The following is a 13,756-nucleotide window of genomic DNA, read 5'->3' as shown; positions in this document are numbered from 1 at the left end:
GATGGTGGCGTCTGTTCAAGGCATGTTTGTTTTCATTTAGTGTATAGTGCTTTCTTTAACCACCCTCATCTTAGACTTAACAGGTCACTTTTGACACAGAACTTAATCCTTGGGCAATTTTTCCTACGTGTCCTTACTCTTAAAGCATGAATGCTCCAGATCTCAGCTGAATGTGAGGAGTAGGGGGAGAGACGTCTTATGTTGAGTCCCTACACATCTCCTAGCATTGAGATGACTTATCATTTTCAACGAATACTTAGTTCTGGTTAGCAGAAAACTTGTGCTGCATGGATGCTCATTCTTCACATGGCCAAGTAGAGCCTGGAAGCCTCAAACAGACTCTGTCTCCAAGCTATGTCTTCCTCAGTCACTGGTCTTCACTTTTCTTACTATTTTTTTTTATTTTTGAGATAATATATTCCCGACGTGACTGGATAAGCTCATGAGTGCAAAAAGTACAAACACTGAGCTGAATAAGAATAACAGCCATCGACTTGCCAGAGTGGACACACGCCTTTTAGTGACAGCCTTGTGAGCATACTATGCAGACCTCTGCCTACTCAGCAAACGGCCACTGTAGTTCATGGTTAATGGGGAAAGGAAACCCAACAAAAGCTGATATGATTATGAACTTCCTCCTTGCAAAGATTATTCTTGTTTTGAAAACTGTGAATACCCAAGAGGAATTACTTAATATATCTTGCCCAGTCTTATAGATTTTTTTAAAGTAGGAAGACAGACTTGATAGAAGTAATTGTATTGTGGCTGGAATAAAAAAATCATGAATTTATGATGAATGATTCATAATATACTATGAGATAATAAATGTGAACTAGGTATATTATTATAAGCCAATGTTATTAAAAATTAAATTCATGCTAAGTTGTGGGAGAAACATTCAAAAATTTAAATGCAGGTTGTAAGATTCTAAACTGTTATTTGATTCAACATACTATATTGCCCTTGTATCATAAAATTATGCTTATTTTCTTCATGACATTTATCATAAAGTCTATTTACCTCATGTATTTACTATATTCATATACTTTCTTTTTAAAGGTTCTGTGGGTAAACAAGGAACATATATTTTCCATTTATGAACATCTGTTCATTGGTCAGCCCAGGAACAGGTTTCTGGTGAGGATGTACTTAAACAGCTGTTGGACTGATAAGTGTATGCCACCATTATAAGGCGATCAAAACTGGACAATCTCCACATGTTTGGAATGTTTGTGTTCATATTTTGTGTCACATTATGGTAAAAACATTGGGGAATACCCAAAGATGATATGCCAGATAGAGTTTTTACAACTATACATATAAAATACTATAACATACTATTGTATAATAAAGTTTTGTGGCAGGATTTGTGTTTTTGACAGGTGAGTGTCATTAGGAACCCCTCTCAGAGATGTGCGAAGCACCTTCTAGTGGATGGCGGCTCCAGTTTGATACTGGAGAACAGCTGACCCCTCATGTATCTAGGCATCATTTTGGGTTGAAGTAAAGAGTGATGGCTGCGTTTGCCAGCTTGAGTTTGTTAGAAGAACAAGAAAGGAGCAAATTTCGCTAACAGTTGTTTCTCAAGCCTTTATATCCTGTATTTAGCTAACAATGCATGCTGATTGATGTCTCAAGTATTTCTGTTGATTTTAGAACAACATAGTTCCAGGTTTTGCAGTCTACTTGACAAATGCAGATGCATTTGTGCCGGTAAGAATTATTCTGATAAGAAGCAGAAGCAGAACTACCTGATGGTTTTAAGGCCAATTTTTGTGTTTAACAAGATGAAGATATGCAGTAGACCTTTCATTTACATAAAATTAAAGGGAGATGCTTCAGCAAATGCAAATAAATGCAAAAAGGAACATTTTAATTTTGACTCGTGATTAGTATCAACTATTACGATGTGGTAATAAGACAATACAGAATTCTGCATCGTATAACTAATGGTGTGAGCTATTTATAAACAAAATATCCTGATTAATTTATCTTATGAAATGTATTTGTTTGATGATGTGTCAGACTCCGTTTTCAAAGCCTGAGAAGTTTGCAAATGGTTTACTACAGAAATCATGGCTACTGCCTCTGTAGGGTCACCCATGTGACATGCACAGTAAAATGGCTGCTTTGTCTTGCAACATTATTGTTTGAATTGATCATTTGATCTCTGTATATTCACATTTATTACTTAATGTTAAAATTTAGAAATAGAAACACAAACTATTTTACACCAGAAAACGGTAGACTAAAGTTAATCCCAACATGTCAAGTTATTCATTACCATCATCATATCATCATGTTTGACCCCAGTAATTTCAAAGGTCTTGAAAAAGCATCCTTGTTTTTAAAACAGAAAATATCTTCCTCTCCAGCGAGTGGATTCTTCTGTCACCAGGAATAGTAGCACCTTATTGCCCTTCCATTTGAATTACAGATTCTTGATTCTTTGTTCCCATTAAATGTTGTAATAAACTGCACGGAATTTTTACATGGCCATTCCTTTTGAAGTACTTTCACAATGAAATGTGATGTGAAGCCCCTTTGACCCATTCTGATGTATAAGAGATATTTTCCACAGTGGTTGTTCTTTTGGTGTGTGATAGAGTATAAAGAACATATAATCACGTTCTGCACATCTAAATTTATTATTGCTTGCATATACCTATGTAGTTTCTCGACAACTAGCTTCAATTGTAATGAGTTTTTCACACTGTACTCCCAAGTAATCCTGACATTCTAATATTTTTGACATATTGAAATATGCATTTCCAGTACTGCCTCTTTCAAATAGAACAAAGTTCTTTGAAAGGCCATGTATCCTATTATTGAGTCGGGATATGACTGCGGAAAATGTTGCCAGATAGACTAGTGAAGGAAGAATTTTCCTTTGGGGTCAAAAGGAATATGAGTTTGAGTTCTGCAGTTTACTTACAAAGGAGAGTTTCTTTCAGGGTTCTCCTATGAGTTCCAAAGTGCTTTTGTTGTCTGTAGGTCCTTGATGTCAAGTCAAGTGACTCAAAAGCTGTGACAACCCACGTGGTTTTGAATGCACTTTCCTGTGTTGACAGATCTCCCAGCAATATGGCATATCATTATGGCAACTAGTAACATGAAGGTATTTGAGGTTCACAGTGACATTAGCTTGCCATTTGTATACAAAACAGTATGAAGATATAAGACTAGAAAATGAAAAGCACAAAAGACCTCAGTGGATCGATGCGAGTCAGGCAAGAGGGAGCAATCATGATGTCGACGAGAGGACCGTCAACAGTGCAGCACAATCCATTCATCTTTGCCACAGCTTAACATGGATGATTCATCGTGAGAGGGAGACCTTTAAGAAGCAGACTATGGGGCAGGTACATTTTCATAGCCGGCAAGGTAGGCCGAGTAACCATGGAGATTCTAGGAATCCACATAGTTACCAAGCCATACAGAACTCTCCAGAAGGATACAAATATGAACTGCAAGCCTTTAAGGACAGAGATAACAACAGTTCATGCCTTTGGAAAGCTCTCTGGAGGATGCCAGGGTCCTTTGAGTCAACCATGCTCGCACCGAACATTCACAAACATCCATAGTCCGAGTTCCTGTCTGCTCCCCATCTCCTCTATAGTTTTACAAGCTCTCCTTTCTCTTACCATCTCCTCTCCTCCTCATTTTTGTTACCCTCCCGGTTTGAGGCCTGCCTCTCTTAACCACACCTCTCTGCCCACCTGCTGCTATTTGCCACGCCTCATTACTGGCTCCAGTCACTTCGGAAATCCCGCCTGCTATAGAGACTAAGAAAACATTGATTGGGTCTTCATTACTGACGTACTTGGGGGAGTGGTTTTGGCTCAAGTATTATACCTGTTGGGGGAACAAAAGATTATTATTAAAGGTTCAAGATGGCTGAGTGATAAAGGCTCCTGTCTAATGTTTTTAAGGTACCTTCCTCGTGGGTAGGTATAATTTTGGCCACCCTGCCTCCTCCTATTTCCTTCTAACTCCATATTCCAGGTAACCCACTGTTTTAACGTTGCTGGTGGACAGTAACACATCTTATTCTCATTTTTCTTCCTTTCCTGATGCAATTGCCCTTGCATTGTGAACACTCAGTTCTGTTTGTATTTTTTTTTCTTCCCCTAGGGGTTGAGCCCTCTGTGGGCTTCCTGATTTGCTCAGATTCGCACATCAGGCAATACCGAATCTTTGGGTTTTAACCTTAAACAGAAATACAAACACAGATGTGGATGCACAGTTCTTAGCCTCTGGTATTTCATGTTATGGTACCTGTGTGCGTGGTTCAGGGCCAGGTCAGGCTTCCGCATGCGTAGGTAGCATGTGACGAGCTTCGTCTCAATGAAACTTGCAACACTTGCTATATCTTCAGCGTGTGCTTCAAAGGGTTTCCCCAGAGCCGCCCCTTTGCTGCAAAGCTTAAAAAGAATAACATTTTAAGGCTCCCGGCCCTGCTACCACAAAGCTATCTTTTTAATAAGCAAGATGTACACATACACATATACATTTTCAGAACTATGTAAAATCTTAATATTTTGGTTGTAAGTTAAATGGCTCCTGTTCATTATTGTGTGCCTATAATAAAAATGTGACATATTTTACCGTAAAGGTTTCCTATAAAATATTTTAAATGTGTGATAGATATTGAACAGTGCCATTGGCACAAAATGTCTTAAAATGAAAGCACACAATAAGCAAAGATATTAGGAGAAAACTTGTCATAAATCATATTAAATACCAGTGCTTTTATGAAAACCCAATGGAGCAATGATCTAGCTCACTATCAAGTTTGATTTAATATAATAAGGGCTATCGGAAGTAAACTCCTAGGAGCCATTAACCTGATCGGTGATTAATTTGAGTCTGAATCAGATCCTCTAGGATGTTACTGAAAGAAAAGAAGTGAAAAATTTATTAGAGCTTATTGGCAGAAGCCACGGTATCTGAGAAACATGGCAAGAATATGGAATTCTTAATAAAAATTCCAGGAAGCTGCTGGTTTCTGGGCAACATAGATAAACTGTAGGGGAAGAAATTAATTAATATTTTGAGAGAACTACAAACATTAACAAATGTCAGTAGCATGACAGAGCGGGTCAGCACTTTCTTCTCTCGGAGTTTTCTAATAATCTTGCCATGGAGGCAGCGGGGGAGGGGAAGCCATACCTCTCGCCCATTGACCTTATTATATGTGCTTCATGGCTCTTTTATATCTTTATTTGTAGTTATGGTGGGGGAAATGTTCTCATTCGAGATAACAGTTCATATCATCTTATACAGCCTTGGGTCCTGCTTGTTATTTATACTAACACTATTGTGAATTTATTTCAAAAAATGCAACTTTGTGCCGAGCGGTGGTGGCTCACGTCTTTAATCCCAGCACTTGGGAGGCAGAGGCAGGTGGATTTCTCAGTTCGAGGCCAGACTGAGCTACAGAGTGAGTTCCAGGACAGCCAGGGCTATACAGAAAAACCCTGTCTCCAAAAACCAATAAATAAATAAATAAGTAAATACATAAATAAATAAAATAAAAAAATAATGCCACTTTGTTCACAGTAGATATCTTGTGTTCTAAAGTATTCTACCATTTTTAGTTTTATCTAGAAGTACAAACACTACATGTTTTCCTTATCAGTAGGTGCTAGCATTAAATGTTTAGATTGGGAATAAGTTTAGCAACCTGGAAAATACAAAGGACCATGGGTCACATGGACAGAGGGACTCTTTCTAGGGAAGGAGCAGGAGAGAGACGCCGAGGGAGTAGGGGAGAGGAGAGTAACATTAAGGAGGTTTGAGAAAGCTATAAGGAAATATATTATTTTATGTTGACTTAAAATATACACATAAAATACATATGTAAGCCTATATATATAGATATGTATAAAGCTTAAACTAATTAAGCTATGCCATGTGAATGGTAATGTTTTCTCACAAGAGCCAGAGACTAACAAAAATCTCAGTGCCAGGCCTGGGCAATCACCCTTCCTATTAACTGGGCATGGGAGTCAAAGAGACTTCTCGAACGATGTAGGCCAGTGCTGCTGCCCTTGGTGGCTTCTCTGACCTTGAAAGGAAGAGGGTACTGTGGAAGACACTATTCACATCCGATGCAGCACTTGAGAAAAAATCAAGCTAGAGCTGACCTGAAAGGCTCCTCTCTGAGGACCAGCTTTCATGGCATTGGAAAGTACTAGGGATTAGGTTTCCAGTGGAGTAAAGCAATCTATAGTCTGCATCTGTGAAGCTCATGAACCACATAATGCCCGGCCTGGAAAGACAAACTCGTAAAAGGCACTTCACTAGGTTCTAGGCTCCCTCAAAAGGAGGAAATTTAAGCCAACTAGTGGATCCATACTAAACTACTGTACATGTTAAATTCAGACATACAAACCTCCCACTCTCATCGCAGAGGTTTCTTTTCACAGCAGAGACTTCTCAAAGAAACAAACAACTAACTGGTCAAACGGCAGAGTCCAGCTAACTACAGGCAAACCCAGTTGATACATCAGCAAAACCTGTGCATCTATGGTTCAGAAAGCCTTGTGGAAGATGGAACAGAAGCCTTGTAAGAGCCAGAGGACCCGGGCATCTTCTTTGAGACAGTGTCTTCTATATGTGACAGGGAAGATACCCTAATAAACACCAGCAGGACACTGGCATATACAAGCCCAGCACAGTGACAGCACTAACTGGCATGCCAGCACAGATAAAGAAAGAGGACAAGGCTCAAACTAGATGAAGAGCTACCAACAATTAGTGGCTGCCATGAGAAGGAGATTCCAACTTCACATGGAAAAATAATATACCTAGGAGAACCAAAACAATCCTAAACAGTAAAAGAACTTCAGGAGGGATCATCAACCCTGACCTCAAGCTATAATACAGAGCAATAGTGAAAAAAAAATTGCACGATATTGGTACAGAGTCAGACACGTCGATCAATGGAATCAAAGTGAAGACCAAGAAATAAATCCACACACTTGATTTTTGATAAGGAAGCCAAAGCCATACAATGGGGAAAAAAAAGAAAGCATCTTCAACAAATGGTGCTGGACTACCAGGATGACTATATGTAGAAGAACGAAAATAGATCCACACTTACCACCCTGCACAAAGCTCAAGTATAAATGGATCAAAGGCCTCAACATAAAACCAGATACACTGAATATCATAGAAGAGAAATAGAGAAATAACCCTGAACACATTGGTACAGAGACAATTTCCTAAATAGAATACCAATGGCTTTATTTGTAATAGCCAGAAACTGGAAACAACTTTGATGTCCCTAAACTGAAGAATGGTTATCTACAAAATGGAATACTATTCCACTATAAAAAACAAAGACATCATGAATTTTGTAGGCAAATGGATGGATCATGAGAATATCATCCTGAGTGAGGTAACCCAGTCCCCAAAGGACATGCATGGTATATATTCACTTATAAGTGGGTATTAACCATAATATCTCCCTGCACAAAACTACAGGATGCCCATGTTACAGACCCAAGAAGGCTGGACATGAAGGAGGGCACAAGCAAGAATGCTTGAGTTTCACTTGGAAGGGTAATAGGATGGTTATGGAAGGCAGAGGGAGGGAACTGGGTGGGAGAGGGGATTGGGGGAAGAGTGAGGGGGTATCAGCATTGGGTGTGGGAAGGGTTAGGGGGATGGCCAGATGGCCATGAGAATGAATAAAAATCTACAACTGACAAAGACGGTGGGTAGGGGGCATCTGCAGGAAGTGACCGAGACCCAGGATTGGAGAGGTACCCAAGAATTAAGGGGGGTGGCTCTTGACTGTGATTCATAGCATTAGAATTATGGAGCCTGAGAAGACTGCTTCCTGTGGCCAGGTAAGAATACTGGTGGAGCGATAGGGACACCAACACTTCCACAAAATTCAGACTCAAAATGTATCCTCTCTACAAGAAATGCAGGGAGGGAGGCTAGAGCAGAGACTGAGGGAATGGACAACCCATAACTGGTCCAACTTGGGATCCATCTCATTGGTAAGCACCAATCCTGACACTAATTAATGATACTCTGTTATGCCTGTAGACAGGAGTCTAGCATGGCTGTCCTCTGAGAGGATCCTCCCAGCAGCTGACTCAGACAGAGGCATCCACCCATAGTCAAATAGTGGGTCAAACTTGGCAACTCTTATGGAATAATAGGAGGAAGGATTCTAACTCCTAGCAGGACAGAAACTCCACAGGAAGATCAACAGAATCAACTAATCTGGACTCTTGGGGCTCTCAGAATCTGAACCACCACAAAGAACATACAGGGGAGGGACCGGACCTAGGCCTCCCTGCACACATGTAGTAGATGTGCAGCTTGGTCTTCATGTGGCTTCTGAACAACTGGAGCCGGGGCCTATCCCGAAAGCTGTTGCCTGTACATGGGATATGTTCCTCTTCTAGCTGTGTGCCTTGTCTTGCCTCAGTGGGAGAGGAAGTGCCCAACCTAGCAGAGACTTGAAGTGCCAGGATTTAGGGGTACCCAGGGGGAGGAGCCCACCAGCTCAGAGGAGAAGGGGCGAGTGGAAGGATTGGGGAGGGAGTGACGGTGAGGGGGACAGTGAGTGGGATATAAGGTGAATAAGTAAAATATTAATAATAATTTTTTTTTTAAAAAAGAGGAGATTCAGCCTTTAACAGGGAGGAGCCCCATGAGAGGTTAACCATTCTTACATGGTCAGCTCTAAAATACATACATATGAGCAACACTACAATGACTCAGCCTTCATATATATAATGTGCATGCATATATATGCATACACAAATAAATTATATGTGAATATATAATAGATATGCATACATGTATGTGTATATGTATATAAATGTATATATATATATATATATTCATATAAAATAACAATTTAAGAGATCGTTATTTGAAAGGGAGCAGCCGAACATGGGAGGAATTGGAATGCGGAGTGAAGGAGGTAGGAAAGCCGTAGACTGATATTTTCATTCATGTGTGAAATTATTTTAAAAAGCTAAAGCAAACACAAGAAAATAACTTATTTGAAAAAGAGTATAAAATACAAATGCTTCATATTCCTTGTTCAAATTGCTAGATAATTGATACAATACCTAGTTTTATAGATTTGTATTGTTTTAACAATTCTCTGCCAATTTGATGGGTAGAACATGCATATTTACTCAGTAAGTAAATATTTACTGAGGGCCTATTACTATATGCCAGGCAAGCATTACTGCATTCTAATCTAGATACGAATAAATTAGATCTTTTTCATGAAATTTTTGTAATTGTAATTCTGTGAATTTGTTTTTCTAATCCTATTTCTAAGCCTATTTCCTTTTCTGCTTAATCTTTCTATTTTAAATAAACATTTAAATATAGAAGTCATTTCTTTTCTAGCAACAGCTACATATATGTGTGTATATTTATGATGTATATATGTATATATAAAATATGTATATATTTAAGAGATCATTTTATCTCTTAAATAAAATCATGCAGTTTTACTCATTTTAAAATCTTAAACTAAAAGAAACAAGCCACACATTGTGTGTGTTCTTCACCCTTCTGAGTGTGGACCAGCCTTCACCGTTGAGCACATCCTGAGGGACAGATGTGTAGCTCCCACAGAGAAGAGGCTGCGAATGGTCTATTAGGACATTTAGATCCCGCATGACAAGAGGAAGCGGACCTTCAGACTCCCTCATAGTAGACTGTCTAAGAACACTGAGAGAGAGTGAAGAGTAAATACCCCACCGCCCAGTGTCTGCAACAGTCTCCACTTCCATGATACTCAAGGACAGAAAAGCAATAAAAACGATCATTCTTGGCACACAAACGGGAACACCTCCTGAAATCAAGCTCTGGGACAACGGTGAAAGGCAGGACCACTTGACAGCTCAGATTCCAACGAGAGAGCACACAGCTTCTGAGGAGGTTTTATGTGTATTTGTGATAATCTCGCTTTATCAATCAAGCTTTGAAGGACTGAGAACTTTATTGATTTTATTAAAGATTGCTTAGCTGGTATTTTCAAAGCAGTACATCGTTGCAATCAGCTCCGGAATGAGGTGAAGTGTGTGTTAAAGCCGCAAGTACTCTCACAGGCCTAAATGTACAGAAGGCCACCACGGGAATCTTAAAACATCGCGGGTATTTAATGGAACTTTATGTTTTCGATGCAGGTAATGCTATGGACTGTGCAGTTCAGTCTCTAGAAGACAGAGAACCTCCACAAGGGGTCCTAACGAGAGCCACTGGGCTCTGCTTGGCTTGCAGAAAAAAAAAAAAAACTAAAAAAAATACTTCAATTATTTAGAGGAATAAGACCTGGAGTGATAGAATGAAAGATGTATTAAGTTACTGAATTCTAATTTCAGCAAAAGTGTTTTGAATTAGGAAAAAATATTAAGTGTTAATTTTTAGTTCAGAAGTAGCCCAAGTTCATTCTCAAATTGAGAAAACACAAGCACTCACAATATTTAAGAAAAAAATGCCATCAAAACTTTTATGGATATAATTGTTTTAAAGAGACGGTAGACGTTACCATGAGATTTCAGTAGCAAATCAGACTCAAACTCAAATTTCAATAAGAAGATACACACTTTACAAAAATGGTTATTTTCTAGAAACAGTAAGATGATTATGCTAGAATTAGAAGATATTTTTTTTCTAAGGTTGTTGATATACTCCCTCGAAGTAATAAGCATCCCACCTATGTTTGGATATCATGGACAAAGGCATTTCAAGGATTGTAATTCAATTGCTGAAAAAAGCCCAACCGTAACAGACATATCTGTCTCATTCTCAAAATTGTTTGCCCACAACATTAAGAGTTCCCATCATCAGCAGGATTTATATGGCTAGCAAGTTAACCTTCTTAAACACTCTGAGGCTGTGTGAGAGGCCAGTAAGTCCTGCTTGAGTGTGAAATGCCCCTCAGGCTTTTGTGTCCGTCGCTTTTATCCCAGCAGAGGCACTCTTTGGAGAGCACTTTTAGGAGTTGACTCTAGCTGGAGGACTTTAGGTGCTGGGGTGGGATTTATGGGTTATAGCCTGGCTCTGTTCTGCCCTGAGCTCTCTGTTTCTTGATTCGTAGATGTGATGCATCTTAGCCATACATCCCCACTCCGTCCGAGTCCTCCACACATCCCCACTCCGTCCGAGTCCTCCACACATCCCCACTCCGTCCGAGTCCTCCACACATCCCCACTCCGTCCGAGTCCTCCACACATCCCCACTCCTTCCGAGTCCTCCACACATCCCCACTCCGTCCGAGGCCTCCACACATCCCCACTCCATCCGAGTCCTCCACACATCCCCACTCCGTCCGAGGCCTCCACACATCCCCACTCTGAGTCCTCCATGCCGATCCCAGCACCACAGATTGGACTCTTCCAAACTGTGGGCCGAAACAAATCCCTCCATTCTCCTCGGGTGTTCAGTCCCAGCGATGAGAAAATAAGAGACACGTGAGGCTTTAAATTTCAATTCTCAGTATCTACACGTTCAAGCCACAATCATCTTTAAAGTTTACACACTGCTTCTAGAAATTAGAAAAGCAATCAAAAGATGCTACCATTGCTGACCATTGACATTAAGTTCTGACAGTTTCTATGCTTTTGCTTTTGCATCACAATAAAGAATATTTTATTAAAATCTTTATAGGTTTTATATCCTTTGCTTTACTTTTTTTAATTATAAAAGTTAGATACGTTCATTAAAACAGACTCATAGTAATAGTTGAAAGTTTCACAATTTCCTTCTTAACAAATGACAGCAAAGCTAGATCACTAAGGCAGGAGAACCCTAGCGGAGCAGCATTATAACTGTGAGAAACACAACCCACACAGAGATTACAATTGTCATGTGATCACCCATGCGGCACAGCACACCACAGCCCAGCCTAGCCCAGCACAACACAACACAGCCCAGCACAGCACAGCACAGCCCAGCACAGCCCAGCACAGAGCAGCCCAGCCCAGCCCAGCCCAGCCCAGCACAGCCCAGCACAGCACAGCACAGCACAGCACACAACAGAATATACATTTTTAGAAGTTCCCACAGGAAAACTGCCTATATAACAATTGTCTTGAGTCATAAAATAGTCTTTAACAAATGGAAAAAAATAGGAGACATTTTGAGAATGGACCATAATGGACTCAAACTCAAAATAAAGAGACTGTAAATTAGGTGGGTATCTTAGAGTTTCCATGCTGTGAAGGGATACCATGACAGAGGTATCCCTTATAAAGGATAACATCGAATTGGGGCAGGCTTACAGGTTCAGAGGTTCAGTCCAGTATAATCAAGGTGGGAGCATGGCAGCGGCCAGGCAGGCATGGCGCTGGAGGAGTTAAGAGCGCAACATCTTGTTTCAAAAGCAAATAGGAGAAGACTGACTCTCAGGCAGCTAGGAAGGGGGTCTAAAATCCCACCCCCACAGAGACACACTTCCTGCAACAAGGCCACATCTCCCAATAGTGCCACTCCGTGAGCCAAGCATATTCAAACCACCACAGCTGGCATGTGGTGTACATCTCTAATCTCAGCACTGAAGAAGTCGAGGCAGATGGATTTCTGTGAGTTTAAGGCCGGCATGGTTTACAAAGAGAATTCCAGGAAAACCAGGGCTGTGTGCACGCACACATGCATGTGCTTACATATGCACACACACGAAAAACAGAGACAGACACATAGACAGACAAACACACAGAAACACAGAGATACAGACAGGCTGACACTCACACACACACACACACACACACACACTCACATATATCCAATTTGAAGGACTGGCAAGGACACAGTTATTTTAAAGTATGTATACACACCACAGGAACACACACACAAAAAACCACATTCCTGGCTCCAGAGAAATGCAAAGTAGGGCGAGAGTAAGCTATCCTCATACATCTATCAGAATTTTATTAAAATATGAAACTGGTGTGATGGAGGTCCGCCATAAATCTCAGGCATGTGAACACTAGGTGCCAGTTGTGGCTCTGCTTGGAGAGGGAGGTGGCCTTACTGGAGGAACTGTGTCACTGACACTGGAATTGAGGGTTCAAAAACTATTCCAAGTAAGCTCCCCATGCGTCCCATTTGTGGTTGGAGATAGGATCCTGCTGCTCTGGGCTCCCAGCTCCAACTTCTGCCTGCTGTCCCTGCCATTCTCGATCCTAATCATGTAGAACTACAAGCCAAAGGTAAATCTTGCCTTCTATAAGTTGTCTTGGCCATCACAGTACTTTATCACAGTAATAGAAAAGTAACCAATGCAGGCAGCACCTGAAGCAATGCTGAAAGCATGACCCCTGTGGTGAAGGTGTGTGGAACTGACACATCCTCTCACAATGGCTTGAGAACAAACCCAGGAGGAGATGAGGAAAAGATGCCTAGACTGAGAACTCCTTTTCAGATAAACACCCTGACCTCTGGAGCACCTGCATGCCCTGCTCTAGCCTCAGGAGTCAGGTGGAAGTTTATTCCCGGTGCTGCACTTCAGCTTGTATCTTTAGCTGCTTCACAACACAACCCTGTGCACTTTCAATCTGTAGTGAGATGAGGATGCAGACCGAGGGTATGCATTTCTAGAAACCTAGCAAAAACCACATGTTACACCATCAACTGGAGCTTCTGATAAAAGACGTAGCTTTTACATTTTCTTGTTTGTACTTGTTTAGGGAGTTCTTATTATCCTTTTCAGTAAAAGAATCAGCCCTCAACAGATTAGGCAAAACCAAAACTAAAGAAGCAGAAC

At 40.6% G+C, this 13,756-nt stretch overlaps 1 protein-coding gene across 2 annotated transcripts in view; it reads right to left on the bottom strand.

Moving 5' to 3' along the window:
• Positions 1–13,756, bottom strand: part of Spata16 (spermatogenesis associated 16) — a 302,009-nt gene that overhangs the window by 207,946 nt on the left and 80,307 nt on the right. For both annotated transcript variants that reach the window (XM_031376462.1, XM_031376463.1), the window contains exon 3: positions 4,279–4,424. In XM_031376462.1, coding sequence (XP_031232322.1) covers positions 4,279–4,424 — 146 coding nt within the window. The remainder of the gene's footprint in view (positions 1–4,278; positions 4,425–13,756) is intronic.

Source organism: Mastomys coucha, unplaced genomic scaffold, assembly GCF_008632895.1.
Source record: "Mastomys coucha isolate ucsf_1 unplaced genomic scaffold, UCSF_Mcou_1 pScaffold17, whole genome shotgun sequence".
NCBI lineage: Eukaryota > Metazoa > Chordata > Mammalia > Rodentia > Muridae > Mastomys > Mastomys coucha.
This window is presented reverse-complemented; position numbering and strand designations above follow the sequence as displayed.